The following is a 27,966-nucleotide window of genomic DNA, read 5'->3' as shown; positions in this document are numbered from 1 at the left end:
GCCAAACGATAAATTCAGGCCGGCAAAGGCAAACATGAGCAGCACCATCAACAAAAGGCAAAGGCACAGCATTGTCAACAATATGTTTATGTTATCTTTTACAATTTCATTGCGCAGTTGCTTACGCATCCAAAAAGCGCAAAGAAAAAAAAAAGAACTGAAATAAGAACGGAAAATAAATAATGAAGTGAAAGCTTCCCCCGTCCCTTTCTCTACACAAATGATTCTTCCACTTATGAACATTATGTACTACATATGCATGTACATATACATATACATAGCACACATAGAGCGAGCATCATGTCGTTGGGCCTAAGCTAGTGGTAGTCATACATTGATGAAGTTTTGGTTAGAACAAGAGGGGAAAACTTTTGCCTAAACTTTTCGCCAGCCACTTACAGAGATTCCACATGATCAAGGTGGAGGGGTGTGGTTGGGGTTGGGGATGGTTGGTTCATGTATTGGCATTTGTATTTGGGCTAAGCTTTGGCAATTTTGTGGCCTCGATATATGTAGTTATTTAAACCATAGAAGACAGGCTGGCACGCAGGCACGCAGCAAGGCGGGCAGAATGTAGGGACAGGACAATAGGGCGTGAAATTTACGCAATTGCCGTATTAATGTTGAGACAAATGAAGGGATTCCATTTGAAGGGTTTTGGGTTCCGGTTTTTTGGGTTTGAGGTTCTTGCGGTCTTTAAGGGCTTCATTAGATTTTATGGCAAATGTGCGAATTTGCGGCCAGGTTGCAAATGTATGAGCACCTACATACATACATACATATACAAGCAACAAACAGGCAATCAAATACACAAAACTCCAAGAACTTTTATGCTTATAGTTTAACCTTAACTTCAACATTGTTTATGACAAACTTCAACCACACAAACTATGCGCAAATGAAGCGTTGTCTCTTCCTCCGTCTCACTTCTCGCTTTTTCTTTTATCCCACAAAAGCATGCAAAACTTTTCACTTCTCATGGCTACCTTAGCAATTTTTGTTTCAACTTGGCCGCAAGTTTGCTCATAAAATCAAAAAACAAAAAATAAAAAATGCAAAGAAAACTGCTTCACTTCAAGCTAAAACTTATGGCTAATCAAGTGCAACAGAAACAACTTGTCGGATGAGCATGAAATCTCTATCATTTCTCCCCATCTCTTCCACCACAGTGTCTCCTTGATGAGGCAATTGTTGAGGAACCAATTGTCATTTGACTCGCATTGCTATACGCAGCAAGACAAAGACTCATGAATGATCTTACACATCTCACAATGCTTTTGTTTTTGTATTTTCTCTTAAGTTTTCTAGAATATACTGGCGTCAGTCTGGTATGCTCTGTCTCTGTCACTCTTTATAAACCTATATGACCTACGTAGTTGCGTAAGAATTGAAAATTTAGTAATAAGCAAGCAAACGAACGATCAAGACGTGTTCTGGCAGTGGCAGACACAGTTCAGTGAAGTTTAAGTAAAAATAAAGTTAAGTTCTTATGAGATATTAAACACAGTGGTTTATTGTTCATCATAATTTGGTCCTTCGAGCCGGATCGTTGGGCATTGTTTGTTTGTTACTCATTGCTTAATAATTTGTTGCAACGTGGTTGCAATTAATTGTTAACCTCAAAGTTAGTAGTCGATAGTTCTGGCCTACTATCGAATAGACAATCGCGTGCTTATTGGAAAAAGCGCGGACAAACGGTGGCGCCACTCGCCTATCGGAATCTGTTATCGATATAATCGACGAGATCGTGAGGGAACACATCTCTGGAAAAAGACGCATCTTGAAATTTTTGGTCCACACAAGCAGTGGAGATTTCTTGGTATTTCATCATGGAGGAAATGAAAACATTCATGAAGGCCAGAGGAAGATTGAAGACAACCATTACCCGCATATATGGATATGCAGAGAATCCTGCACAGGATGCCGACGTCTTCGCAATTGACACCAAATTGGAAACTTTGTCCAATGCGTGGAACGAGTTCGTGAAGTCTGGCGACGAATTGGCCAAATACGACAAACTAGAGGGTTATGTGGACCCTACCGAAGACTTCGGGATATACGAGGAGAAATATGAAATAGCAAATGCCCGCCTTAAGGCTTTACGAGCTGCCTTGGCTCCGTCTGGCAAGTTGGAAGAAATCGGCGCGGCTGGTAACGATGGTTCGCTCTTCCAAGGAATTCTGCAACAAATGCAGAATCAACAGCAACAACTACAACTCCAGATGCAGCGTCAAATGGAACTCCAGATGCAGTGTCAAATGGAACACCAGCGACGGCAAATGGAGCAGCAGCAACTATTGGTTGAGAGATTGCTCTCGCCACAGCAATCTTCGTCTTCGTCAGGCTCACAGTCGGTTGCAACAGCGGCAACAAGAGATTGTGAGTTACCGAAAATCAACATCAAGCCCTTCGGTGGTGATTACAAGGAATGGCATGCCTTTAAAGACCTGTTTGAGAGTACCATTCACGGAAAGACAACTTTAACGAATATCCAAAAGTTTCATCACCTTAAGTCATGCGTCATAGGAGAAGCAGCGATACTCATCCAGCATCTGCCCGTAGTGGATGCAAATTACGTCACTGCATGGAAATCATTGAGTGATCGATATGAAAAGCCCCGTTACTTGGTGAATTTACTGATGGACACATTCACCGCATTGCCAAAAGCTGTTGGGCAAAACTCATCATCGCTACGCGCTCTGACTTGCGGAGCCAGTGATGTTATTCGGGCTTTAGACGCTTCTGGACAAACGGGCCGTGACTGTTGGCTCATATACTTGCTCATCAACAAGGTTGATGAGGCTACCCGACGTGAATGGATCGACAAAAGCCAAGATATCGAAAATCCTACCATTGAAGAGTTGCTCAAGTTTTTGGACTCACGATGCGATCGCCTTGAGCTCAGTCAAGTTATCGATCATGTAGCGAGCAAACCGAGGGATGAAAAGGGAAAAAGGCAAGCACGCACCATGCTTGCCATTACAGGTAATTGTATGAAATGTCATAGTACTGAGCACATACTGTCGGCTTGTCCTCAATTCCAGAGCTTGACTGTCAAGCAACGTTACACCTTTGCGAAGGAGAAACATACGTGTTTTAATTGTTTGAGAACTGGACATGGAGTAAGCGCTTGTGGCTCGAAGTCTTCTTGCAAGTATTGCAAGCGCCGCCATCATTCTATGCTGCATTCTGAAGGCCATTCTACACCGCAAAATAGCTCAGAGCAGCACCAAGGCAACTCAGGCCAGGTTTCTGAGGAGTCACCAGCGGCATCAGCGATAGCAATGATGAATGTAACCAGACCCAGTAAGCCAAATGGCCAACGAAGAAGCACTCTACCTACTGCATTGGTACACGTCCGAAATTCTCAAGGAGCCTTGCTGACGTGCCGTATTTTATTGGATAGCGCCTCAGACTTGTCATTCATTTCGGAACGGTGCGTACAGACGTTGGGGCTTGCACGTTCGCCATTTCGAGTTGCCACATCGGGCATCTCAGACGTCAAGGCGGGAATAACCAGAGGTTTCTGCTCTCTCCAGATGATGTCTCGTGTGTCGAGTCATTGCATCGATATTAAAGCTCACATATTAGGAAAGATCACCTCACCATTGGCACGTGAAAACATTGATGCTTCATCACTGTCGGTATTTAAGGGATACCAAATGGCTGACCCTGACTTCAGAACTAACGCCTCAATCGACATTTTGCTGGGCAATGATTGCATTTGGTTAGTTCTAACCGGAGAGAAGTTATGCGATGGTCAAGGACACCCTATTGCAGTTAACACCATATTTGGATGGGTAATCACATCGGTATACACTTCAAGATTGCAAACATCATCTACGTCATTGCTGACTACGGTTAATATAGATGGACTACTGCAAAGATTTTGGGAACTAGAGGAAGTTCCATCACACACAACTGTAAACAAAGAGGATGAAAAGGTCGAAACGCACTTCCGCCGTACCCACAACCGCAACTCGAATGGAAGATACATAGTCGATTTGCCCTTCAAGGAACAAAACCCACAATTTGCGGATACATTTCAAGGAGCGAGATCGCGCTTTCTCGCAGTCGAGCGTCGTCTAATGAAGGACTCCAGCTTGAAGTTAAAATATACTCAGTTTATGAGAGAGTATATCCAGCTGGGTCACATGAAGGAAGTAGCTGCAGACGAAGACACAAACGTATGTAAGAAGTCATTCTATTTGCCACACCATCCAGTCATAGGCGCCAAGCTGCGGGTGGTGTTCGATGGATCATTTCAAGATCGGGATGGACGATCTCTTAACGACGCACTTCACATTGGCCCATGTATACAACGCAACCTCTTCAACGTTTGTCTGCGTTTTCGAATGCACAGATTCGTATTTTCTGCGGACATCGTCAAAATGTTCAGACAGATTTTAGTGGCCCCTGAACATCAGAATTTTCAACGAATCCTATGGAGAGAAGACCCTGAGGAACCATTGAAGCATTACAAGTTGACCACAGTCACCTATGGCACGGCATGTGCACCGTTTCTGGCAGTTAGAGTGCTGGAACAACTGGCAACTGATCACGAATACGAGTTTCCAAGGGCGGCTAGGATACTTTTGGATGATTTCTACGTCGATGACGTACTGACAGGAGCCATGAACGAACAAGAACTGCTCGACATTAAGGAAGAGCTGATACTCCTTATGTCGCGGGCACAATTGGAGCTAAGCAAATGGGTCTCGAATAGTAAACGAATTGCCAGCAACGAGGGAAATGAAATCGATTTCTCAAAGATGGCAGCAAAAGTGCTTGGGCTGCATTGGCGTCCTGGAGAAGACGTCCTAACATATAAGGTTTCATTATCGGAACATATGACTTGTACGAAGCGACAAGTGCTATCTGACACGGCACGCATCTTTGACCCACTCGGCATTTTGGCGCCAGTGGTGATCAATTTTAAAATTCTGCTCCAAGAATTATGGCTGCTTAATCTGGATTGGGACTCGGAACTGCCAACGAAGCAAGCGCACTTATGGCAAACATTCAGAAAGGACATTTTCACGTTAAGGAACTTGAAGATACCACGATTTGTAGACAATCAACCCGATGACATCGAACTCCATGGATTTTCAGATGCTTCGTTAAAGGCTTACTCTGCTGTCATTTACAACCGTGTGACACACCTAGATGGAAGCATCGGAGTGGCACTCATTGCAGCTAAAACAAGAGTTTCACCATTAAAGCAGAAGTCGTTGCCACGGTTGGAACTTTGCGGAGCTCTACTATTAGCTCGTTTATTCCAAGCAGTAAGGTCTGGTCTGCGCCAGAAGGATGTTAAGATACACGCATGGACCGATTCTACAATCGTTTTGTCATGGCTTTCGCATCAACCCTGTAAACTTAAAACATTTGTTGCCAACCGAACGGCAGAAATACTAGAGACCATACCACGTAGCGCTTGGAGACATGTCAGCACTAAAGAGAATCCTGCGGATTGTGCATCACGAGGCATGCTAGCGAGTGACTTAATTAACTTTGATCTATGGTGGAAGGGACCATCTTGGCTGCACGACTGTACACTATACTCAGAGACAATGAACAGACCACCAACTTGCTGCTCAATTCTCAAGCCAGCAGCAGAACTTGAGTTCAAAACCAAAATCTTGACAACCATTTCCAAGGATATTGAGGATTCTCCATTTGAGGTACTACTCGGAAGGACATCATCTTGGATCAGACTGGTTCGAGTGGTCGCATATGTATTCCGCTTCGTTCATCGAATCAAATCAAGCAAGTCTAAATATTCAGGACCTCTAAAGTTCGATGAAGTTACCAGAGCAAGGAAGTTTTGCCTACGACAGGCACAAAATCAATTCAATGACGATAGACAGCTGCTTTTGAGGAAGCAATCGGTGGAGCGACGATCAATTTTAAGCAAACTATCTCCCTTCGTTGACGAAGATGGAATTGTACGTGTGGGTGGACGTTTGGAAAGGTCGCAATTGCCTGCAGATGCCAAGCATCCAGTAGTTTTGCCGAAACAACATCGTCTTGTGGAATTGCTGCTGAAACATGAGCATAAGGTCAATCTTCATCCAGGAGTTTCAGCAATGTTTGTAATAATTCGCCAGAAATATTGGATCATTGGCGCACGAAACCTTATTCGACGTATCACACATGAGTGTTTAAACTGTTTTAGACAGCGCCATCACACAGCAAATCAGTTTATGGCCAATTTACCGGCTGTTCGAGTGCGACAAGCCTTTCCATTTGAGCATACTGGATGCGATTATGCTGGACCTATCTTGTTGAAGGTTCACAAGGGACGAAACCCCAGGAAGGAAAAGGGCTACATTTGCCTGTTTGTATGTATGGTTACTTCAGCTCTTCATCTGGAGCTGGCCACTGATCTCAGCACCGACACATTCTTGGCGGCATTAAAACGTTTTATGGCTCGTCGTGGGAAGTGCTCCCAAATGTATAGCGATAACGGGCGCAACTTTGTTGGTGCAAAACGTGCACTAGACGAAATGGTACAGCTTCTCGCTTCACGCGAGCACAATGATGTCGTTTCAAAAGCCCTTGCGGATCAAGGCATCAAATGGAATTTTATTCCTCCATATTCACCACACTGGGGTGGTAAGTGGGAGTCGGCAGTACGCTCGGTTAAGCTGCATTTGCGACGTGTAATAGGAACCAACGTCCTCACCTTTGAGCAGATGCACACACTGCTCTCGCAAATAGAATCTGTCGTTAATTCGCGACCATTGTGCACAGCATCGGATACTGAAATTGCCTACCTGTCACCGGCACATTTCTTAATTGGCAGAACATATACAGCAGTTCCTGAAGACGGCTATTTGCAGATTCCGACCAATCGATTGAGCTACTGGCAGCATGTTCAAGCAATGCTTCAAGGATTTTGGAAGCGTTGGCATCAAGAATACTTGACATCGCTACAACAGCGCCCGAAATGGACCACCAAGTTACCAAACATTGCGATCGGTAAACTTGTACTCATCAAGGACTCTAACGCGCCCCCATCGGCATGGCTGTTAGGACGGGTAACTCAGGTGTTCACAGGAGATGATGGCCTCGTCAGAGCGGTTCAGGTTCTCACCAAATCAGGAGAAGTCACTCGCCCTATCACAAAGATTGCAGCCCTACCGGGTTCAGAAACGGAGTTTCAGGGGGGGCGGGATGTTGAGGAACCAATTGTCATTTGACTCGCATTGCTATACGCAGCAAGACAAAGACTCATGAATGATCTTACACATCTCACAATGCTTTTGTTTTTGTATTTTCTCTTAAGTTTTCTAGAATATACTGGCGTCAGTCTGGTATGCTCTGTCTCTGTCACTCTTTATAAACCTATATGACCTACGTAGTTGCGTAAGAATTGAAAATTTAGTAATAAGCAAGCAAACGAACGATCAAGACGTGTTCTGGCAGTGGCAGACACAGTTCAGTGAAGTTTAAGTAAAAATAAAGTTAAGTTCTTATGAGATATTAAACACAGTGGTTTATTGTTCATCAGCAATGTTGTCATGGCTAATGAACTTTTAATTAAAAGCAATGACAACCCAACCAAACAAACTGACCACAATACGAGGTTTTCCTTTCCTATGTGTTCTCTCCTTTCCTTTATCTACGGTTGCTTTTTTCAATTTTCGTATAAATTAAAAAAAGGAGAAAATGATAAGCCTTTTTTTGATTCTATTTTTATTTTTGGAGATGCCTCAAAAGTTTGTAAAATTATTGCCAAAGAGCGTTTTTTGGACAATGTTTGGCCCTTGGCAACGCATGGGAAACAAAGGCCAATTTTTATGTCATTAAGATGAGGGTAACCGAAATTTGTTTGATCTAAAGAAACCACAAGGCACAATTCAACCAAAAGAAGAGACCAACAACTGAGGACATGGAATTCAGTGTAAGAAGGAAAAGATGTGAAGCTTTTCCTTATGGCCTGCAGGCCAAATACATGCATAGCTTATACTGTTACCGCTTTTGTTGTGATGTCAACAGTCAAGAAACGGTAAGCTAAAACTAACTGTCAACAAGATAAGGAATTCGAGTACACCGTGTAATCCGTTTCTCATAAATAAAACATAAATCAAACTTGGAAAGTTACAAAGTCTCATATTCGATCAGCTGTCATCAGAGACACTTCATTAAAGTAAAGTATAAAGTATGTATTAATAACTAGTCATTGCTTAAATCTTAAATACATATGCCTTAAGGATTCTTTTAGGTTACAGCATTTGCCTAAGACAAACCAATCCTTATTAACTACCTTTTAGTAAAAGAAATTTGAAGATAGTATCTTGCAGCATTAAAAGTAATTAGAACCCATTAAATATGTTTACTCCTGTTAACTTTAAACGACTAAAGTGCTTATATACTCCATTTCCTTATGGGCTGAGGGAAACGCTTGGCAATTGAAAAGAACGAAAACGAAAGAAGACAAAGGAAAAATGTGAAAAAAGAGCAAAAGCGATGCGTCGTTTCACGGCAAATGGCAAACGGGCAACGGAATTCAAATTTTCCCATTGCCTTTAGCCTCTTCATTTGCGTGGGGGTGTGCTGTTCCTCTTATCTTTTGGCCTTGTCCTGGCTGTGTGTCCTGGCCACGTGCTGATGTCCACGTTGATACGCTCTGTTCATTGACCAAAATTAACTTTGGCTCTTTTCAGCTTTCCTTCCTTTCTTTTTTTTTTTTTTTGTTGTTTGTTGCTGAGGGGTCAGAATTGCGGTCCACGTTGCGTATTTCTTTTTCTTTATCTTTATCTTAGTTAGAATTTACACAAATTAAGCGTGATAAGGGGAGAAAAAGCAGAAGCAGATTTTCAATTTCAAAGGTAAAAGAAGAATGGGAAGGTGAACAAAGAAAGTTTTCCCTTACAAATTGGCCAGTTGCGGCCTGCCGATTGCTTTCATTGTGGCAGATTTCTAAGAATTGTTTTCCCATTCGATTACAATAAGGCTTCAGTGAAATTGGCAACGAAATGCCCTTTCCTCACTTCTTCCCTCTCACCATGTCTCTCACTTTTTTGTCTATCTCATTTATGACGAACAACTAACTAACTTAAGTATACCATTTTTTATAAGCTTAATAATAAAGTCTATCCCAGTTGTTTATCAATTTTGCATGTAGTTTGTAGTCGACAACAACTTTGCCCGAGTTTACGATTATTATGCGAAACTCTAATGCAAAATGCATGAAAATTTAGCAGGAGCAACATCAGAAGCAGCATCAATTCAAACTTAAACTCAAATTAGGCTACAAAGAGGCTTTGTTTTTGAAGCATAATTTGCAATAAATTGCCACCAGGGCCAACAGGCTCTCTCCTCTGAGTTTCTTCCCTCTTACTCATTGCTTTCAACTAGTATTTTTGCCCAGCAGCTGCGAGTAAATTTATTGATGATCTCGACTCTCTCTCTCTCTCTCTCTCTGTTTCGCCATCCCTGACCCTGTTCCTGGGTGCTGTTGCTGTTGTTACTTTGGCTGTGCCAAAGATAAGCAGCTGTAATTTGTGTTCACCCAACAGCAAGCCAAAGCAAGACAATGCCAAGTAGGAGGCATCGACGGGTTGATTTAGTAGTGCGGCAGGACGAAACGATGTGTGCAATAGATTGAAGACTCGAAGAACTCAGACCATCTAGAATCGCAGGACTGTGCCACACGTTGCCTGCCTGCCTGCCTGCTCGAAAGCCAGCCTGCCTAGCATCTTTGCTGTCCACACAAATTGAAATAAATTACAGGAATGGTCAGCAGGGATGAAGAGGAAGAGGTCCTTGAATATCCTACAACTAGCAACATGAGTGGTTATTGTAAAGTTCGCACTGCACAATTTAAACACACCGAGAAAAATTCAACCAAGCAGACAAGTTCTGGAATGTTTATGTTTTGTTTTGGTTATATTTTAAGAAGCAATATATATAAAACTTTAAAGGACCTCTATCGAAGTGGTGGAACTTTTCTGTTTAAACAATTATCAAAATGATAGAAACCATTATTGAAATTAAGTCTAAAATTAATTAAAAGTGACTTTCATTATTTTTTAAAAAGTTTCTTTAAAAACTTTAAAGTTTAAACTCTTTTTAGTTGAAAGTTATCTTGGGATTTCGTATTCAATTTCAATTTGGTGTTGGGAAAATTTGTAAGTTTTCCCTGAAGTGCATTCAGGGCTGCAGTTTTCAGTTGCCACTGACTACTGGCCAGGTAATTTACATTCGGACTACTTACCACAACCATGCTGTTGTTCTTGACCAGCATATCGAGATAACGGCAGCTCAACATCGTCTGATTGCATCCGGTGTGCACTGGACAGAACTGTTGCATAATCATTTCCTCGGACATCTCGTGATTTGCCACAGCCAATTTGATGCCAGTCGGATTATGGCCAATGGCATAACAGAATAGCAATATTTGCACCACAGGCAGTCCCACAATGAAAAGCATTATACTAAATCGTTCAGTGAGAAATAAGCATGTATTTAAGAACCATAAATAGAAACTCATTGCCAACTTACCCCACATTGCGCATCATCCAGAGAAAGTTCTTCCAGATAAGTGCATGTAAATGATGCGATTGCATCACATGTAAGTTGTACCAAAACGATGTGGGTATCTCCTGGGCTGGTGGCAATGGTGGTGCCGCCAGAGCTGTGTTACTGATCGGATCACGGGCAGCCGATGACGTTGATATATTATCACCGAATTCACCAGATATTTCGGCCGCATGCTGCTCATCGGACATATCCAAAGCGGGATTAGAATTGGCTGGCACTGTTACTTGTTCAACTATTTCCTGGGCAATTGATGAACGTCGTCGTTTACCCATGTTTTGCATAACAGACAGTTTGAGGAAAACATCCTCCAGCGAATCGGCATTATATTGTTGTCTCAGATATTCGGGTGACTCTTCAGCCAACATTTTGCCACCACGTAGCAGTCCAATCTGAAGAAGAAAATATCCACACAAAGATATTACAAATTGATATGGTACAAATTGTTGTGAAGTCGATGAAACTTTTCAACTTCATCTGTCTGGTCTACTTGTCACGTCACATGGCTGACAATCTTTACTGGTCAAAGTTTGTGCCTTGCCATTTGGTCATTCGGTCTAGGAATATGCAACAATTTGTTTTGGTCGATGAAAAGTTTTATTGACCACCAATCTCCTTGGCCATCCCCACTCCCAGCCACGTTTTGTACGGAAATTAAGTTAATTGATTTCTCTGTTCGCACATGACCAGACAAACTGAGTTCGCATTTCAGACAGGAGATGGCTTCATTAGGCATGCAGCTCCATGGACTTCTTCAACAAAGTTTCAGCTCTGCTCTCCCGCAACACCCGCCAATGAGCTGCACATGGAAATTCTATGCTAAATAAGCCGCACACACCCACTCACACACACACACAGACACACACACACACACATTCACGAAAACTTTTGCTACTTGATTTGGCTTCAGCTTTCGGTAGGAAATCGTTCATTTCCGTAGGCATCACTCTTTCAGCCTTTTGGTTTTCCCAGAAGCCAATTAACATCTTAATTGAATGGCAATGCCAAACCAAATTAGAAACTTCCTGAGACAAGAGCAATTGTATATAATTGTGTTGGCCACAAATATCTCTCTGATATGCATTATTATTTCAATTTCTTTTTTGTCGTTGGCATTTCTACTTTTTTTAGTTCTTTGGCTTTTTCATTTTTCCATGCCATAAATATACATTTAAAATTTTCGGTTTTTTGCCGCTTGCATGTAGAGGAAATTGAAAATTTTACATGATATATGGAAGGCGTGTGTGGGAGTGGCTTAAAAGTTATTTACAATTTAAATGGTTTGTAAATGGAAAACTGATTCCTTTTTTTCCCAGCTTTTTTTGAAGTGTGCATAAAACGTATTCTGCATCAGCTATAGAGAGTCGATTTAAAGCGGACTATTTTAAGCGTCAGAAAAATGTAAATAATAGGTAGAAAAGAAAAGCCAATTTGAGTGAAGACTGTAGAGTGGTTAAGTCTCTTCTGTTGAGAACTAAAAGCAATCACACTTCAGTTCACTAGACTGATTTTAAACTACTCATTAACTGGATTAATTACTGCTGAATATCATTAATGTTTACAGGAATCCAATGGAATTTCAGTCAAGATTCTCTCATATCAGAGTCCTACTTGTTGACTCCAGATAACATTTTATATTAAGACTAATTGCCTTATGCCAATGAATATAATGAGGCGGCTTTTGTTTATTACTTATAAATTATTTTAACAATTAAGATTAACATTGTTTTTATGAGGCCAATCAATGTTAATTATGATTCACATATTCTCAAACGTCAGCACTCACAATCAGTGAAAAGTCTTTGCTTGGCTTTCATTTATTTGTCATTCATCAGCTTCAGCAATTATTCAACCGTCCATTTGCATTTTTGGCTTTTTCTTTTCATTTGTATACTCTATATTTCGTTTTTTTTTTTTGCTGTACATTAAAAGGCAACATGCGGAAAATTACGCGACAAAAAAGTGAAAAGGGAAATGCAAGAGAGACAATATCAACTATTAAAAGGCACAGGCGAGAGAGGCACTCGTAACAATATATCCATCACATAATGTTACGCTCCCTGATTTCATTTATTAGAGCAGAAAGTGCTGCAACTGGGGACACTCAGAGACAGGAATAGGAATAGATATAAAGAGTGAAACAAAAAAATGGAAAAAGAAACAGAGTCAGTCTGGTGGAGTCTCGTCACACTGTGTGTGTGTCCATGTGGCGTATACGCGATTCGCTTTCATTCTTTCCAGTTTTTTCCCATCTTTTTTTTTGTAAGCCAACAATTTCCCTTGAGTAAAGGCAATGCTGACATTAAATTTGGGGAAGACATGTCAGTCAAAAGGAAAAAAAAAACGCACAGATATAACAGAAGAAACACAAAAAAAAAAAAAATTGAAGCGCTGCACTGCGTTAGGAAACTGTTGACCTCAGTTTTTGTTCTGGATGTAAAGGAAATGTGCGGCGGAAGGCGGTAAATTGAATGCAGGGGTAAAGGGTCTGCGCTTGGCTTGGATGTTGTAGTAATAATGACACCATTGCAGGCGTTGATGTTGTGCCATAATGTTCTCATAGCTTTGATGTGGGTCGACTGTCTGGTGTGAACACGCTGGATAAAGTGCAAAAGCCAAAAGGAATAATGAAACTAAGAAATGAAAAGCCAAGAACAACTAAAGCTAATGCACAAAGATAATTGAATTTGTTTGAAATAACGCATACAACATTGTATACAACTATTTAATATAGCTTTTCTTAGACTAGATGTATTTTCTGAGTCACCATCAAAGAAAATGAAGTCAATTTGAAGTCATTGAAGTCAACCTTATGCTGATATAGTTTCTTTCGTTATCCTAGACATTTTTTTGGAATTGAGTCTAAATTAAGACTATTTTCATTTCAGCTTTACTCTTAATGATTAAAAGTGTTTGTTTTCTTTTGTTGGGCAAAGCCTTCTGAATGGTTAACTGACCAGTACTGATAATTTTTAATATTCCGTTTTTTCTTTAGTGTCAATTTCCACTTGATGAAAATTTTAACTACGAATTTCGAATGGACATAAATAATTCTGAATTAAAATAAAAACTTTTAATCGCACTTGGATTTTTTAATGCAGAAAACTTTCAACACTGCAATTCCCAAACAAACTCACAGACACGGTCGTGAGAGAACACACACACACTCATAACACATACCGACACAAATGCATTTAATGTACGTTTTTAATGCTGTTTTACTCCCACTTTTGCTTGCATCACTATACACATACACAAGTAAATATATATGTATGTACGTATATTTCTATAAAAACTAAAGCTATAATTTTTTACAGTCACATGAATTTTCAGCTTAAAATAAATCGCCAACCAGCAACAATATTTTTTTTACCAATCGCCCGACTGGCGAATAGATCAAGAGCCGTCTACAACATCTATATACATAGGTGTCAATTCGAGTGCCTCACTCAATCAGCGTTTGGGGGCTGTGAAATTTATGTGGCCTATGGAAGGAACGAGCCTTCCTCTGGTCACGCAATTCTGTCGAGTCAACAGAACACTGACATCGGAAAAACAAGCAAAAAGTTAAGGAAAGAAAAGACCACGTGACGTGCAGAATTGGCGGAAAAGAAATATGTGCACATACGTAACTACCTTGGACTAAACTGGCCTGGACTGGATTTAAGAGAGGAGGCATCCAAAAGCGAAATAGAAACAGAACCAAAAACCAGACTAAGGCAAGCTAAGATGAAGGAAGACAAAAAAAAAAAAACGTGACACGAAAAAGTGACAAAGCTGAAAAAGCAATTTGTTGCCCATGGCCATAATAGTCAGCTTTAGCCAGTTGGAGCCGGAGTGCCGAGTTCTTTCTCCTGGAAAATCCACACGTGTTCAATATGAGCAATTAAACACTGTCACCAAAAGTTGCCTTCAAAAAAAAAAAAAAAAAACTTAACTGAAACAGAACAGTCAATTCTCCAGAGAGTGGGTGAGTTGGGCGTTTGCATATAGAATAGCTCCTTCTTTTTTTTATAGACCCCCCAAAACAAGAGCCCATAAACCATAAATTTCATCTAACAATTCGTATTAAATTCACATTTCGACGGTTGTCGTTAGATTAACTCTCGAGACTGGCCTTAACTTTTTGGTCGATTGTTTTATGGACTGAGGACGCAAGGCAACTCGAACCGAGTCGATTGTTTTGTCCATAGCCTGAAGACAAGAGGCAATGCTTTCTATGGCTGACGGTGATTTTGTTTATTGGCCATAACTCTTTACCGCAATGACTTTTGCGTGGCATCCGTATCGACAGTTCGTTTGTGACAACGGTTCGGCATTGACCCTCGTTGTCTGATATATCGAGAGCAAAGCGAAAGCAAATGTGTTGGCCACATTGAGGTGTAGGAATCAGTGGTAGTCCTTTCAACACTTGGTTTTAGGTTAATCTTATTTATGGCATAATATGTAAAATATATCCATTGAGCTCCACGAAATTGATAAAGAAACGATATTTAACAAAAATATTGATCTATGAAGTTAGACTGAGAAACATTAAAGTTTGACTTAACTTAATCTTTAAATCTTTAGGCAAAATGGTATTACTGACAGCTTAAGAACCGCTGGAGCTTGCTTTATAGATTCTGTTTATTTTCTATGCCTTTTCGTTTAATTTTGTTCAATGTGTTTCAAAAAGAAACAGGTAAGCCTATTAGCTCAATAATTTAATTTCTTTAAATACTGGAAGAAAGAATAATTTTGGTAAAAGAAATGTCAATAAATTTTTAATTTTCCTGTATATTGTAAAGAAATGAATATGGAAGTTATATGGGTTTCATTGGGACAACTGTTTGTATAGGAGCCACATCAATCATTCGATTTATAGACCCATCTTTAGTTAACTGACTGACCACAACTTTCTATCTGTTTCCTCAACGCGTTTGCACCACCTTTATTGGGGTATGCTTTGGTTATTTCTTTTTTTGTGCATCAATCTTTTGTTTCATATATTATTTCCCTTTATACTGTGCGTGTGTGTGTGTGTCTGTCGGTGTAGGGCTGACCTAATAGAATGAGAGAATGGTGTTTGTTTTATATGTGCCTATGCGTGCTAACAGAGTGTCTATGTGAGTGTGTTTTTGTTGTATCCGTATCTATATCTGTCTGTATCTGAATCTGTCTATCTAACTGTCCATTGTGACGGGCATTTGTTTGTGAGCTTTGTCACGCTTTATTTCTGTACTTTTTGTTCTGTTGTTTCATAACCAAGTTCATTGTTTGCTGCACGCATGGACTGGGAGCGGTGGGTATTAAATGACTAACCCCACCCGGCACCTCTGTCCTCCACCCACGCACCACATAAATAAATCTGAAGTAAATTTTGCAATGTGTCTCGCTCGGAAATGCCTCGTAAATCGTGTCCATGGGCCATGGGTCAACAGAGACAGCTGGATGTAATATAGTATTCGGGGGGAATTTTTTCTCTGAATTTTCTGTGCTTTTTTATTTGAGACAGGACACAGATTTGTTGCAGCTATCGCTGAAACAGCGCAGGATACAAATTTGCCATTGGAAGAGGAAACTGATGATGTGACAGGGGTAGGAGGCGGAAGCACTTAGCACCGCATGTTGACAGCGTTCACTTGAGCTGATAAGCGCGCTGGTTCTGCTGGTGCTGCTGCTCCCAACTGACAGCTCTGAACTTTCACCTTGGCAACAGACACAAGAGCCAAAACCGAATATTACTCATACGACGCATATTACAAGCTGTGACCATAAATCAAGTCGAACAAACAATGCGTGGGAGCCAAAAGCCATTGACTGGCGCTTCTGCTTCTGCTGGCATCTTCCTCAGCAATCTTTCACATCCCCTCTCACTTACCATATGAGCCTGTGCACATTCGTCTATGTAATGTGTGGTGATTATTACAGTCGTGTGACCATTTCTAGTAATGTCCACCAAATGATCCCAAATGCTGTAATCAAAGAACATTAAAAAGGTGGAGATATAAATGAAAGAGTTGTCCTAATAATCAAAAAAAAAAGACCAAATGATTACTCACCTTTGACGCAGCACTGGATCCACACCCACTGTGGGCTCATCCAATATGAGGAGTTCTGGCTCATGCAGCAAGGCTACAGCCAAGCTCATTCGTCGCTGTTGACCGCCACTTAAATTCTTGACAAATTTCGATCCATTTGGCAAATTGAGCAATTTGAGTAGGAATTCGGTGCGATCCTCAATGTCACTACGGGCAATGGCCGAAATGATGCCAAAATAGATTAAAGTTTCGCGCATTGTGAATTCGCCATAAAGGGCAATCTCCTGCAAATAAAAAGAGCAACAAGAATAAGTGCTAAAAAACATAATCCCCAACAAACCGACTTTGATATACTCTTTGCAGATTTGACTATTCGAGGAATTAAAAATTGGTTTGAACTTGCTGTTTGTAATTGTCCAAACTATTTTATCATATAATATCATTAGTCTTATATTTCCTTCTCCCACAAATACTGCTTAAAATTGATTCAACTCTAGTTTAAGGAAGGGTATCACAACTGTTGGCTTCATTTTGCGCTTTATTGCTTCTGCTTGTCCAATTCCAACTGGGGAATCTTATGGCCCTTTGATGAAATTAAAAGTTTTCTGCTGTGGCATTTAAAATTTCGACATTTCATTTCATTCTCCTTTGGCTTATTCCTTCTTTCGCTCTGTCTCCCTTTTTTTATTACGTTTATTTAATTTAGTTGCGCATGAGGCATGAGGGCAATAAAAACCGTATGAAAAATTCAACTGTCGAGGTCAACTCACCTGTGGCATATAGCCAATTCGCGGTCCTGGTACACCGGAACCACGCGAGCCCGGCCGTCCGCCAAGTACCCAAATCTCACCCGAATTGAGACGCCGTCGTCCAACAATGCAGCTGAGCAGAGTTGTTTTGCCGCATCCAGAGGCGCCCAGCAGGCCATAACTGAAGAGGAAAAAAAAGGAAATAAGGTGAAAAGTGGCATAAGAATGGCATGGTTTGCATAATAAAATGCAAATTAAATAAGACATATGCAAACGTATGTTCACCATGGGCGAAAATCCTTTTGTTAAACATTCTAAAGTTACAGTAGGTATTGCAAAGATAGCTAAGATTACTAACTATTTCATATACTTAATAAAGTCATGAACTTTAATATTCATGTGCCAAGACTTTATGTTGACTATAAACGTATCTAGGATACAAATTCTAATGGAATATTTCTTGGAAACCTTATTAGATATAACGGTTTATTCATATTTTTATGAAGGAATTTTTCAATTTGTGTACATCCAACATCTATCGATTCCTTTGGAGCTCTTCCTTTCCCCATTGGAAAAATTTCATGGGTCTGCCCGCGTTCACATTTCATATGGCAACTGGCTTCCTGCCTGCATTTAACTTGAGCACCATAAAAGCGAAGCGGCCAGACATTCCACAGCTTCACTGGCAGTTGGGCAGACAAATATTTTAAGCACTTACAAATACACACAAGGACAAACGAACACACACACACACACAGAGACACTTATAGCACATAGCTAAAGGTGCACATGCACAAGTAGACAAAACAAGTATGAAAAGCATCAGGTGAAAAATCAACTGTGAATAGTTTTGCAAAAATATTCAGGCGCAAAAGAAGTTTCATTGCTGCCTAGGCAGCAGTCGCGTTCCTATCCTATCGCATCCTTTTCTCTGCTCATGTGCGACGTTTATCTCGCTCCCACTTGCATCTATATAGCAACGTGTGTGTGTGAAGGAGCTGTAGTTGTTGCAAAATATATTTAGGGAATGTTTAGCACAGCTTAGCGCTGGCGTCTCTTCTATAGTTTCTCTTTTTCTATATTTATTTTTTTATTACCTGCACAGTGCGCGAGTTTAGAAAATTGTTGGTCTGGCAGTTGGTCCCTCAGTGGGTCGGCGGTTGCATATCGCGGTAAAGGTGGCTGTGTTTTTCTTCTGTGCGTCTGTATGTGTGCTGTGTGTGTGTGTGTGTGTGTGTATATATTTAGCCATGAATAACATGCAGCTCGAACTAACTCTGTGTGTGTTTTTGGTAAAAACCCAAAGCCATAGTTGTTTAAGCCATAGCAAAAGCCAAAAGGGTTAAATAAAAAGACCAGCTTTGGCCCAGCCATGACAGCTTTAGGATACCAATAAAAAAGAGCATTGAAAATCGAAGATTCTTTACCCTCGAAAGTAAATGTCACCATACATTGGAACTATAGATAGTGCATTAAACTGTACAATAGTCTTCTGTCTCTGCCTCATAAAAGATATATACTAATACGTGTTAAGCAGGCAATATCGTTCATTGTCCAGCTACTTTGGCTTTATCTAGGGTATTAAATAAATAATAAACTTTAGCGATAGTGAAAACTGCCAGTAACAGCCAAATACATTTTTTCAGCTTAAATTAATAGTTGAACAAGTGCAAAACAAACAATGTCAAGTAATATTTTAAGGTGGGAAAAGTACAAATTTCAAGGCTTTAAAATGTGTTTTGAATAAGGCAAGGCAGATTAGCCGAAATAAATACCTATGTTGAGGTAAACATTTGACTTGTATTCATTTGGCCCTGTAATGTATGCTACAAAATTACTATAAAAACGTTTAGTTTTGGTTAATTTTTCGATTTTTCTTGTCTCTCTTTGTTGATTCCTTTTTTCTCATACTTTATTTATACCTTCTATAAACGGCATTCTTAGGATTATTTCAGTTTTCCTGTGCTAAATTTCATGCTCTTAGCCAGGCAATTGCAAATGTATTTTCTTTCCTTTTTTTTGTTGCTTGCATAAATCCCATTTGCCATAAAGCGTTAAATGGGCGAGTGTCGTGTTAGGGTCGACAACAACAAGAGAATTCTGCAACAAAAACTTTGCAAATGCAGCAAACACAGAGACACATACATACACAATCACAAAGGAAAATAGAGGACATTTTGAGCCACAAATTACCAACATTTACCTGCGGCGTGCGCATATTTTAGCCAGCTGTCGCCTTTTTGCTGCCAAAGCAAACAATGCTAGGACGACAACGACCAAGTTGATGTTGATTTTTTAACCCATTAACCTTTTTTCTGGTTTCATTTACCTTCTGGCCAATTCCACTTCTTCTTGCCATATCTTGTGGTGCATTTCACGTATTATTATTTTCTGCAGTCCGCTGTGATTGATGTTTTTGTTTGTGGCAGGCGCAAACTTTCAGTTGCAACGATATATGCACTAATTAATTGTCATTTGTACAGTCATTTGTCATTAAAACCGTTTACGAGTATATATGTTTGGTTAAAAAATTATTCTGTTTCCCCCTTTCGGTATCAATCTGTATGTGGGGTCAAAGTGTCAGTGGGTAATTAAATTTAATGTTTACTTATTTTCAGACATGATATATATATATTGACAATTGCAGGCAGCAATGAGAACTTTGTGCGATAACTTTGCACTTGACTTAAACAATTAGGTAGCCCAGGTTGTTGTGAATGCTGCTGCCGTCGTTGAGCAGCTCGTCACAGGCAATTACAGGGGCGGTAATGCGTATTTAATTAACAAGCTTTCTTAGTAGTTTTCCATGGAAAATTAAGGGCATTGTTTGCAACTGAGTTAGGTAGTTGGCCAACCAACCAACTGACAACACACTGCCTGATGCTTTAGGACTCTTTTAGTCGACAAGTCAGTCGTCAGTCGTCTTTGTCTGCATATTTGTCTGTCTAATTAAAGGGTAAACTTTTCTAATGGGCATTCGATTCTCACACTAAACTTTCAAAGGAAAATGTTTTCGTAATAGTTTTCCTGTCAGCCCTTGTCTTCTTTCCCTCGTTTTAGTTTCAGGAATGTTTAAGTTTCATCAGGAATTTATTTCAACAAATTTGACTAAGCTTCGGTACTAATTGGGCAGGTATACAAAGTGGTTTATGTTGAAGAAAATTATTATCAAATGTCTCGTTTTACTGAAACACTCCATACACTCTATAAAGAAAGGCAACTGCATTGAGGGTTGAGCGTTGATTAAAATCCAAATATTGACTTAATGCACACTCAAATACTCTCAGCTGCTAGAAATTCGATCAAAAACTGCACCAGCAAATATCAATAGATACCATTTGTTCAAGCAAAACAGTTACGCATAGCAAAAAAGGTGCTTTTCTTTGTTTGCAAAGTTTTTTAGAAAAAAAACAACAACTTTGAAAGGCAATATGTACATTTTTGCATCAATTATAGTCAGAGTCTGGTCAATCTTAAATTGTGTCTTCGTATCAAAACTTTGTTTGCCTAAGGCCAGATACATTAATATGTGTTTGTGTGCGTGTGTGTGTGTGTTGAATGACAGCAGCTGCATGTTATTGCCACTCAGTCGCAACAATGAAAGCAAGCATACATGTCGTATGCTTGATTCTTTTTCAATTAGACACAGGCCTACGCATTACGCATACGCAAACACAGAGAAAAGCAAAATATGGCAAGGGGTAGAGCAATCAAACTCATAAAACTCAGACAACTTGCCCCTTTTGCTAATAATTAAAATTTGCCTGGGTCAAAAGATAAAATCCCAAACAGAAAGAGAATGTGAGGGAGAGAGAGAGAGAGTGAAGTGGTGGGAAGGCAAGGATGAAGAATAAAAAGTTATGAAGTATAACTGTTGGTACAGTTTCTAGTTGCCAGTTCACTTGCTACGTGACTGACCCAAAACATTTGCCACAAACCGTCATAACAAGGCATAGTTGGCAAGGCGAGGGGGTTTCTTACCCACAACAAAAAACGAAAAACAAAAACTAAAAAAAAAGGAAAAACATTTTTAGAACAAGCAGCTGTCCATTTTAATTTCCAAGCTTGTGTAAATAATTTAAACAATTTCATGTTCAACTATAAAAAAAAAAACATAAACACTTCGCTGTGTTTGCCTATAAATTGCGTTTTTCTTTTTTTTTTTCTCCTTCTGCAAACGAATATTTTGTGCCAGTCAAGTGAGCTTTCTATGTCTCGCTCTCCTTATCTCTTTCCGTCTCTGGTTTTTCGGTCTATAAGGGTGCAACTGACCATGCCCTGTAGAAGACCTTCATGTCCATTCAATGCTTGTGGTTGTAGTTGTTTTAGTTAGTTTGTTTATCTGTCTGTCTGTCTGTCCGTCTGTCGGTTTGACTGTTACTCTGTGTGTGGTTGGCAGCATGTCTGTTGCATATCAGTGGCCATTGCAGTGTTAAGCTATTGTTGCATGGCTATAATTTTAACCCACATACCCTTCGTTCTTGGCCAACTCTTGCATTTTCCATCTCTTTCAGTAATATTTTAATAGTTTGTCTTGGTTTTTGGCATGTTATTTTGCTTTTAATTAACTTTGCTCGGATTAAAAGCCAAACTTGAATTGAGTTTAGTCTGAACTTTTAAAAGGGCATTTTTTTGCATCTCACCCGCTCGATTTTCCTTTATCTACAATTAGGTTTATGGTAACTTTTTTTGACCAAATATTTGACTTTACTTGCTGGAAAATATTACAGAATTTTTAGAATTTTTCTATTTGCTTCGTTAACCGCACACAAACCCACACAAACAAAAACTTTGTTTGCTGCTCTTCGTTGGGCATTATGCTAAACTAAACTTTCTTGCCAATTTTTTTTCAACATTTTTATTTTTTCTGTGTTTTTTGGTTTTCTTCTCTTCTTCTTTTTTTTTTGTCAAATGCAGCCCAAACCAATTATAAAAGAGCAACAGAGATAGCAGAAACAAAAGTGGGGCACTCACAAAGACACACACACACACACACAGACAGACATTAAAACGAGATAGAGAGCTAACAAAGTTAGCTAGCAAACAATTGCAATTTATTAAGCCAAGAGCCAATGCCAAAGTAAAGCGCTAACAATGTCCACATTGGACATTGGCCAATGGACGTCGTCTGCTGTTTTCCCTCTTAGAGCATAATTAAAAGTAAGTTCAATGTGCCCAGGGCACAACGGCAAGGGCATTGCTTTTGGAGTGAGATTTTTAACTAGAGACGATAGTGTATTATCGACTCAACAACAATAAGTTGTGAATTTTATTGCACGTGACAAGAATCATTTCAGAATGTTTCAGCACAAGAATTAAATTTAAGCAATAATCTAGATTTGAGTATACAATTTTGCCATCTCTAGTTGTTAGCTGAAATCACTCATACGACACGATGTACAAATTTATTATGCACTGCCAACGTTTACAACTTGTAATTCTGTTGCAATAATTTCTCCTCGGTTCGATGAACCACTACTCGAACATTTTGCCAAGGACTTAGTGTTCGAAATACGGACGGAGCAGAGTGCGGTAGGTGCTAATTTCAGCTGGCATTCTCATTGAGATATCATAGAGAAAACGACCACCCACAATACGAGAGAGACAGAGTGAGTGAACAAGAGAGCTAAACAATGGGACTACTGATTAGTTGTGAATTTACTGCTGATTAAGTTGCTTTTTATAAAAACGAGAATTTCACCAACTTTCCAAACAACTTTTTCCCCACTCATCCCTTTTGCCTTGTTTTGTATGTACATATATCTATATGTGTTTGTTTGTATTGGTCTGTGTGTGCTTACCAACTTTCTGTTGAATTCGCAGTTTATGAAAAATTCAAGGACAGCATTAATTTTCCTCTCAAATTGTAAGATATTCCCTCTTGAAAGTTTTATTGATACAATACATAGATGACCATATCTCATCGATACTATAAATATGTGAGCTTAACACAGACTGTTAGTGTAAGGGCATAACTTATTAGGTAAGTACAAATTCGTTGAACAACAACCAAAGTCAATACTTGAAATGAGCAAACAAGTCCGAAATGCTGAATTTGCGACTCTCTGCTCCCTCGGCACGTGGTCATAAGTTTTAGTTTGATTACTTTTCTTTTAAACTAATGAAATTCTTTTCAAATTCACTGATTAATATTGTTTAAGCTTCATTAATAATAAAATACATTTCATTCCATATCATGTCTAACAATAATTTCCACTTTACAATTATGGATTAAACTTAATTTTCGTATCAAATAATTCTCAAAGTAAAAAAATTAAATGAATTTGTCTGGAAATAATTTCCATTTTACATGCATTCATTATTTCAGTTTCAGTCAATTGACATGCCATTGGCTATGCATACAGTAGAACTGACGGTCTCACTTAATTACAGGGGCAAGAACTTATATATTTTGTTTTATATTGAACTCTAGTGAATATGTAAATATTTTCTTAATTTTGATTGCATAAAATGTGTTGTTCACATACAGTTTGAAAATGAAATCACTGTAGAAATGCATTTTAAATGCTTTGTTATTTTGGAGGGGCCATTGTTTGCTGGATAAATGAAATCGCGTGAATCAACACAAATCCGATGAGATACACACACTAACACACACACAGAGATATATACATCAGACATCTGTCAATTACAGTTTTCTTTTTATTGTTCGTGTGGCTGGTTGGGCCCATTGACAGTCTAAATGTTTAGTTTTACAAATTTATTTAAATTTCAACGCATGGCAAATTCGCATGCCTGGCGAAAATTTGCCTTATTTGCTGCTGTTATATATTTTTCTGTAATTAACAATTTAACGCAACGCCAGCCATTTTATCATGCAGACATGGAAATGGAAAAATATCGAACAAACTAAAAACTAAATCCTAAATCACCAATCTAGATATTCCATGTGCATACCAATTTATTGAAGGGCGCGGCTTAATTGATGTGCGGGTTAAACAAATTTGAATTTAATGCAAATTTATTTCAATGCACACATGAGTCTGAACCTTTTATTTTGAATTTCACATAAAAAACGAAACTGAAAATAAATGAATTACCTGAGGCAATGCAGTCAAAAGTAAGGATGCTAGCACCCCACATGCATCCTTGCTTATTTTAATTGCCTATTTCTACCTGTTTCAGTCTATGCATTTCCACTTATGCAACATTTTCTAACGGAAGTTGCGCATATGCCATGGTAAAAAGAAAAGGTCAACTCGGGAGCTAAATGGAAAAAAAAACTAATATGGGGTTGCCTCCAGCTCAGTTGATGCTTGTTGGAAAGAAACGGATGTTAGAGTCCCAGGTACAAAGAGACAGAGAGAGAAAGAGAGAGAGAGAGAAAGCTAGTGGTGATAAGGGGGAAAGAACCCTTTTAGTAGCTGCATTGTTACACTATTTTGCAGGGTCATAAATAGCTAGAGGCTTTTCAGCTATGCTAGTTAGAGCTACCAACCAAAACACCGACCCATTTGGCTTTCTGTTTGCAGTGCAATTGACATTTATTTAAAGAAAATGAAGTTTCGATAGGACAGGATTTCAGAAAATGTATTATTTGTACATTTTCTTTCGAAAACCCATATCAAACCTTAATTTTGCCATTTTTCTCTATGCCAGAGAGGTCTCACTAGAAACAATCAAAATCATAATTATTTTTCAATAATTTTCAACTAGTTAGTTTAAGCTTGTTGTTTTTTTATTTGTATTTTTTCAATGTCAGTATTCAAAGGCTTAGAGAGCACTCAAACTAATTGAATATGGAAATTAAGTGTATTTGGAATTTCAAAGAGTTTTGTTTTGGCAAAAACTATAATTTTCAGGCCATATATGTACATATGTGTATACGACTACAAAGTATAAAAAATATATTACATAAGCTGGGCTTTGCAATAAAAACGGTATGAAAAATCAACAGCCTGCATATGTGTTAGAGTGTGTGTGTGTGTGTGTTGGTGTGTGTTTGGGGGGTGGTAAATGCAACGCTTAACTTATTAAACGTGCACACTCTGTTTTAATTACTCACACAGTGGTAAAAAAAATAATGCTCAAACACATAACATGCATACACACACACACATGTGCTAATTGCGGACACATACACACACACATGCTAGCAGGGCACAATTTTAATGCGCACTTCCGTTTCCGCTGTAATGCCTGCACCATAGTTATTTTTCTTTCCTCAGTTATAACCGCCAGCCACCCTTGTAGCCGCCTTTTGTGGTTAATTTTCAACTGCGCACACTTTGAATGATGAACGACTGACGAATGGACGGACCGACTTGCTGACTGGCTGACTGACTGACTGCCTGACTGATGCATGGTCAGGACACAGCTGTTTGGAGTCAACAAAAGTAACAGCAATAACAACAACAACATCAGACAACCGCATTGCTGACATTTTGATATTGCTGCGTTTGCAAATTAACAACATTTTAAGTGCGTGGCCTTTTGTGGTCATGATCAGGTCTGAAAGTGGAAGGGTGGATAAAGGACTGTGTAAGTATGCTGATAGGGATAATGAAAAATGTCAACACGAATAAACATTGAGAAATGAAGTGCAGCTTCAGCAAATTAATAGCAAAATCACAGAAATGAAGATGGAAATGAAGCAAAGTCTGAATTTGTGATTGAGACAGCTGAAAGAGCATTATGCACATTGAAACAACAATATCCAAAGAAAATTGAATGCCAGTCAATCCAGTCCTTTCCTTTTCTCTCTCTCTCCCTGTTTAATTGAAGCCAACAGAGAAAAACCGCGCCCCATCACGTAATGTCCTTGATGAGAAAATTCATTTCAATTTCTTACATTTCTAACTTTGGATAATTGCTGCTTGAATTTCAATTTGAATTTGCGCGGCTTGCTCAGGGTACGGAGGGTTGGTATTATGAGGAGCAAAGGTGAAGGGAGTTGAAAGGAGTTTGAGGGTTTGTCACAGTATTCATGTAAATTTAATTGGAATAAAAAGTTGGAAAAAACTACATTCAACGGGTCGAACCTTAAATATGCTTATCAAATATTTGCCTATGAAACCAACGAAATTTTATTCGATTTTTAGGGATCAAAAGGTATTGAAAGTCATTTTAGTGAGAATTCTCTAATCCGGATCGAAAGTTGTTCTTTAGTGGTTTGTTCAACATGTCGCAGCTAATATACTCCATTTGGATGTTCGGAGAATATGGTAGTTAAATGAGCATTTTACCTCTTGGGCAAACTAATTTTCTATGCCACTTAACCAAGGGAGAGGGTGGGTCGTTCATACCAATCGTCATTTTCTCTTCTGACGCCGACCAGTACTTGAATTTCTTTCAATCAATTAATTATTGTTTTATGCCGCTTTCAATCCTTGAAAAGGGCAAACAACAAAAAGGAACCATGAACTAAGAACTGAGTACTGTGTGGGCACCGGAGGATTGCCGGCAATGGCAAATGGGCAAATGGGTCTTCTGGCCACGGCGAAGGCAGAAACCAAAGCAGAGCAGAAATGTTGGCATACTTTACAATTTACAATTAATTTGCCATTATGCAGGCTAACGCGAGGACTTTGGCCACTGGCAGCTGCTGTGCGCCGGCATTTTTAATCGATTTTCATTACCGCCAAGCCACTCGGCTTGTCCTTCTGTGGGTCTGTTGGTCGTTGGGTCTGTTCGTCACTCACTTGACGCTTCAATTGGCCTCATCCAAATGGGCAAACAAACTCTCAGCTCTTGGCTCCCGGCATCTTTGGCATCTTCATCCGCAGTTGGTTGCCTAATTTGACTAATAAGCTGGCCATTGCAACGGCTGTTGAACTTCCGGATTGGTCTCTACGCGGCCGTAGTATGGGCCACTTTGGTAATTATATGCCAAAACAGTTTTAGGCCGTTGAAGCGGGTTCCACCATTTTCCACATTCTCTCATTTAACCATTTTACATTTTTCCTTAGCCACTTGGTGGCCTTTCGTCTACTCACTTTCCGTTGTTTTGATTCTTCCTTATTGGTTAATCATTTGCCATAAAGATTTTAATTTCCGCTTTTTAAGAGGTCCCCTCAAAAACTCTGGGGCCTAATTTTGCTTGACTTTCAAAGAAAGAAAGAAAGTGAAGGGACCGCTGTCAGTTATGATTAAGTATTTGAGCGTAGAAAGGGGTTCATCAGTTTAATTGGTTTCGATTGATGTGGGATTAATGTGAATATATTTTTAAAATTTAATAAACAATTGAATATTGTTTTAAAAAGAATTAAGTAAATGATTCATCGAAAATAATTGTACAACAATTAGGAAATGAGAAGAATCAAACGTGTTGAGTAATTTTTAAATAAGGTATTGCTTTATTTAATTTGTTTTTGACAGAGTTTTCTTTTGATTGTGCTTATTGTGACATAAATTTAAGGATAGAAACTGGCAGAGATCAAGAAAACATTTCCTTCTTTGTCACAGAATTTTCAGATATTATATTTCCATCTTCTAAAAGCTAAACTTAGGCGGAGAAGTTGAAATTTAATTATCCTAAAACAATTACAATCAGCAATTGACTTCCTTTCAAGGTTCTAACCCATTTGTGTATGTTTGTATCTAGGGCATCTGAGTCCTTAGTCCTGGCTCAAGGTTTGCGTATCGACACCGTCTTAAATAACGTACACAAATTAAGCGAGTGTTATGAT

The 27,966-nt window shown here is 39.2% G+C and overlaps 1 protein-coding gene across 2 annotated transcripts in view; it reads right to left on the bottom strand.

Moving 5' to 3' along the window:
* osy (oskyddad) overlaps positions 1-27,966 on the bottom strand; it is a 51,235-nt gene that overhangs the window by 2,209 nt on the left and 21,060 nt on the right. For both annotated transcript variants that reach the window (XM_068295993.1, XM_068295994.1), the window contains exons 3-7: positions 17,339-17,498; positions 16,590-16,852; positions 16,409-16,502; positions 10,513-10,940; positions 10,226-10,445 (exon numbers count right to left, since the gene is read on the bottom strand). In XM_068295993.1, coding sequence (XP_068152094.1) covers positions 10,226-10,445; positions 10,513-10,940; positions 16,409-16,502; positions 16,590-16,852; positions 17,339-17,498 — 1,165 coding nt within the window. The remainder of the gene's footprint in view (positions 1-10,225; positions 10,446-10,512; positions 10,941-16,408; positions 16,503-16,589; positions 16,853-17,338; positions 17,499-27,966) is intronic.

This window comes from Drosophila tropicalis, unplaced genomic scaffold (genome assembly GCF_018151085.1).
Source record: "Drosophila tropicalis isolate 14030-0801.00 unplaced genomic scaffold, ASM1815108v1 contig_859, whole genome shotgun sequence".
Taxonomy (NCBI): Eukaryota; Metazoa; Arthropoda; class Insecta; order Diptera; family Drosophilidae; genus Drosophila; species Drosophila tropicalis.
The sequence above is the reverse complement of the archived record's forward strand: the minus strand, read 5'-3'. Positions and strand labels throughout refer to the sequence as shown.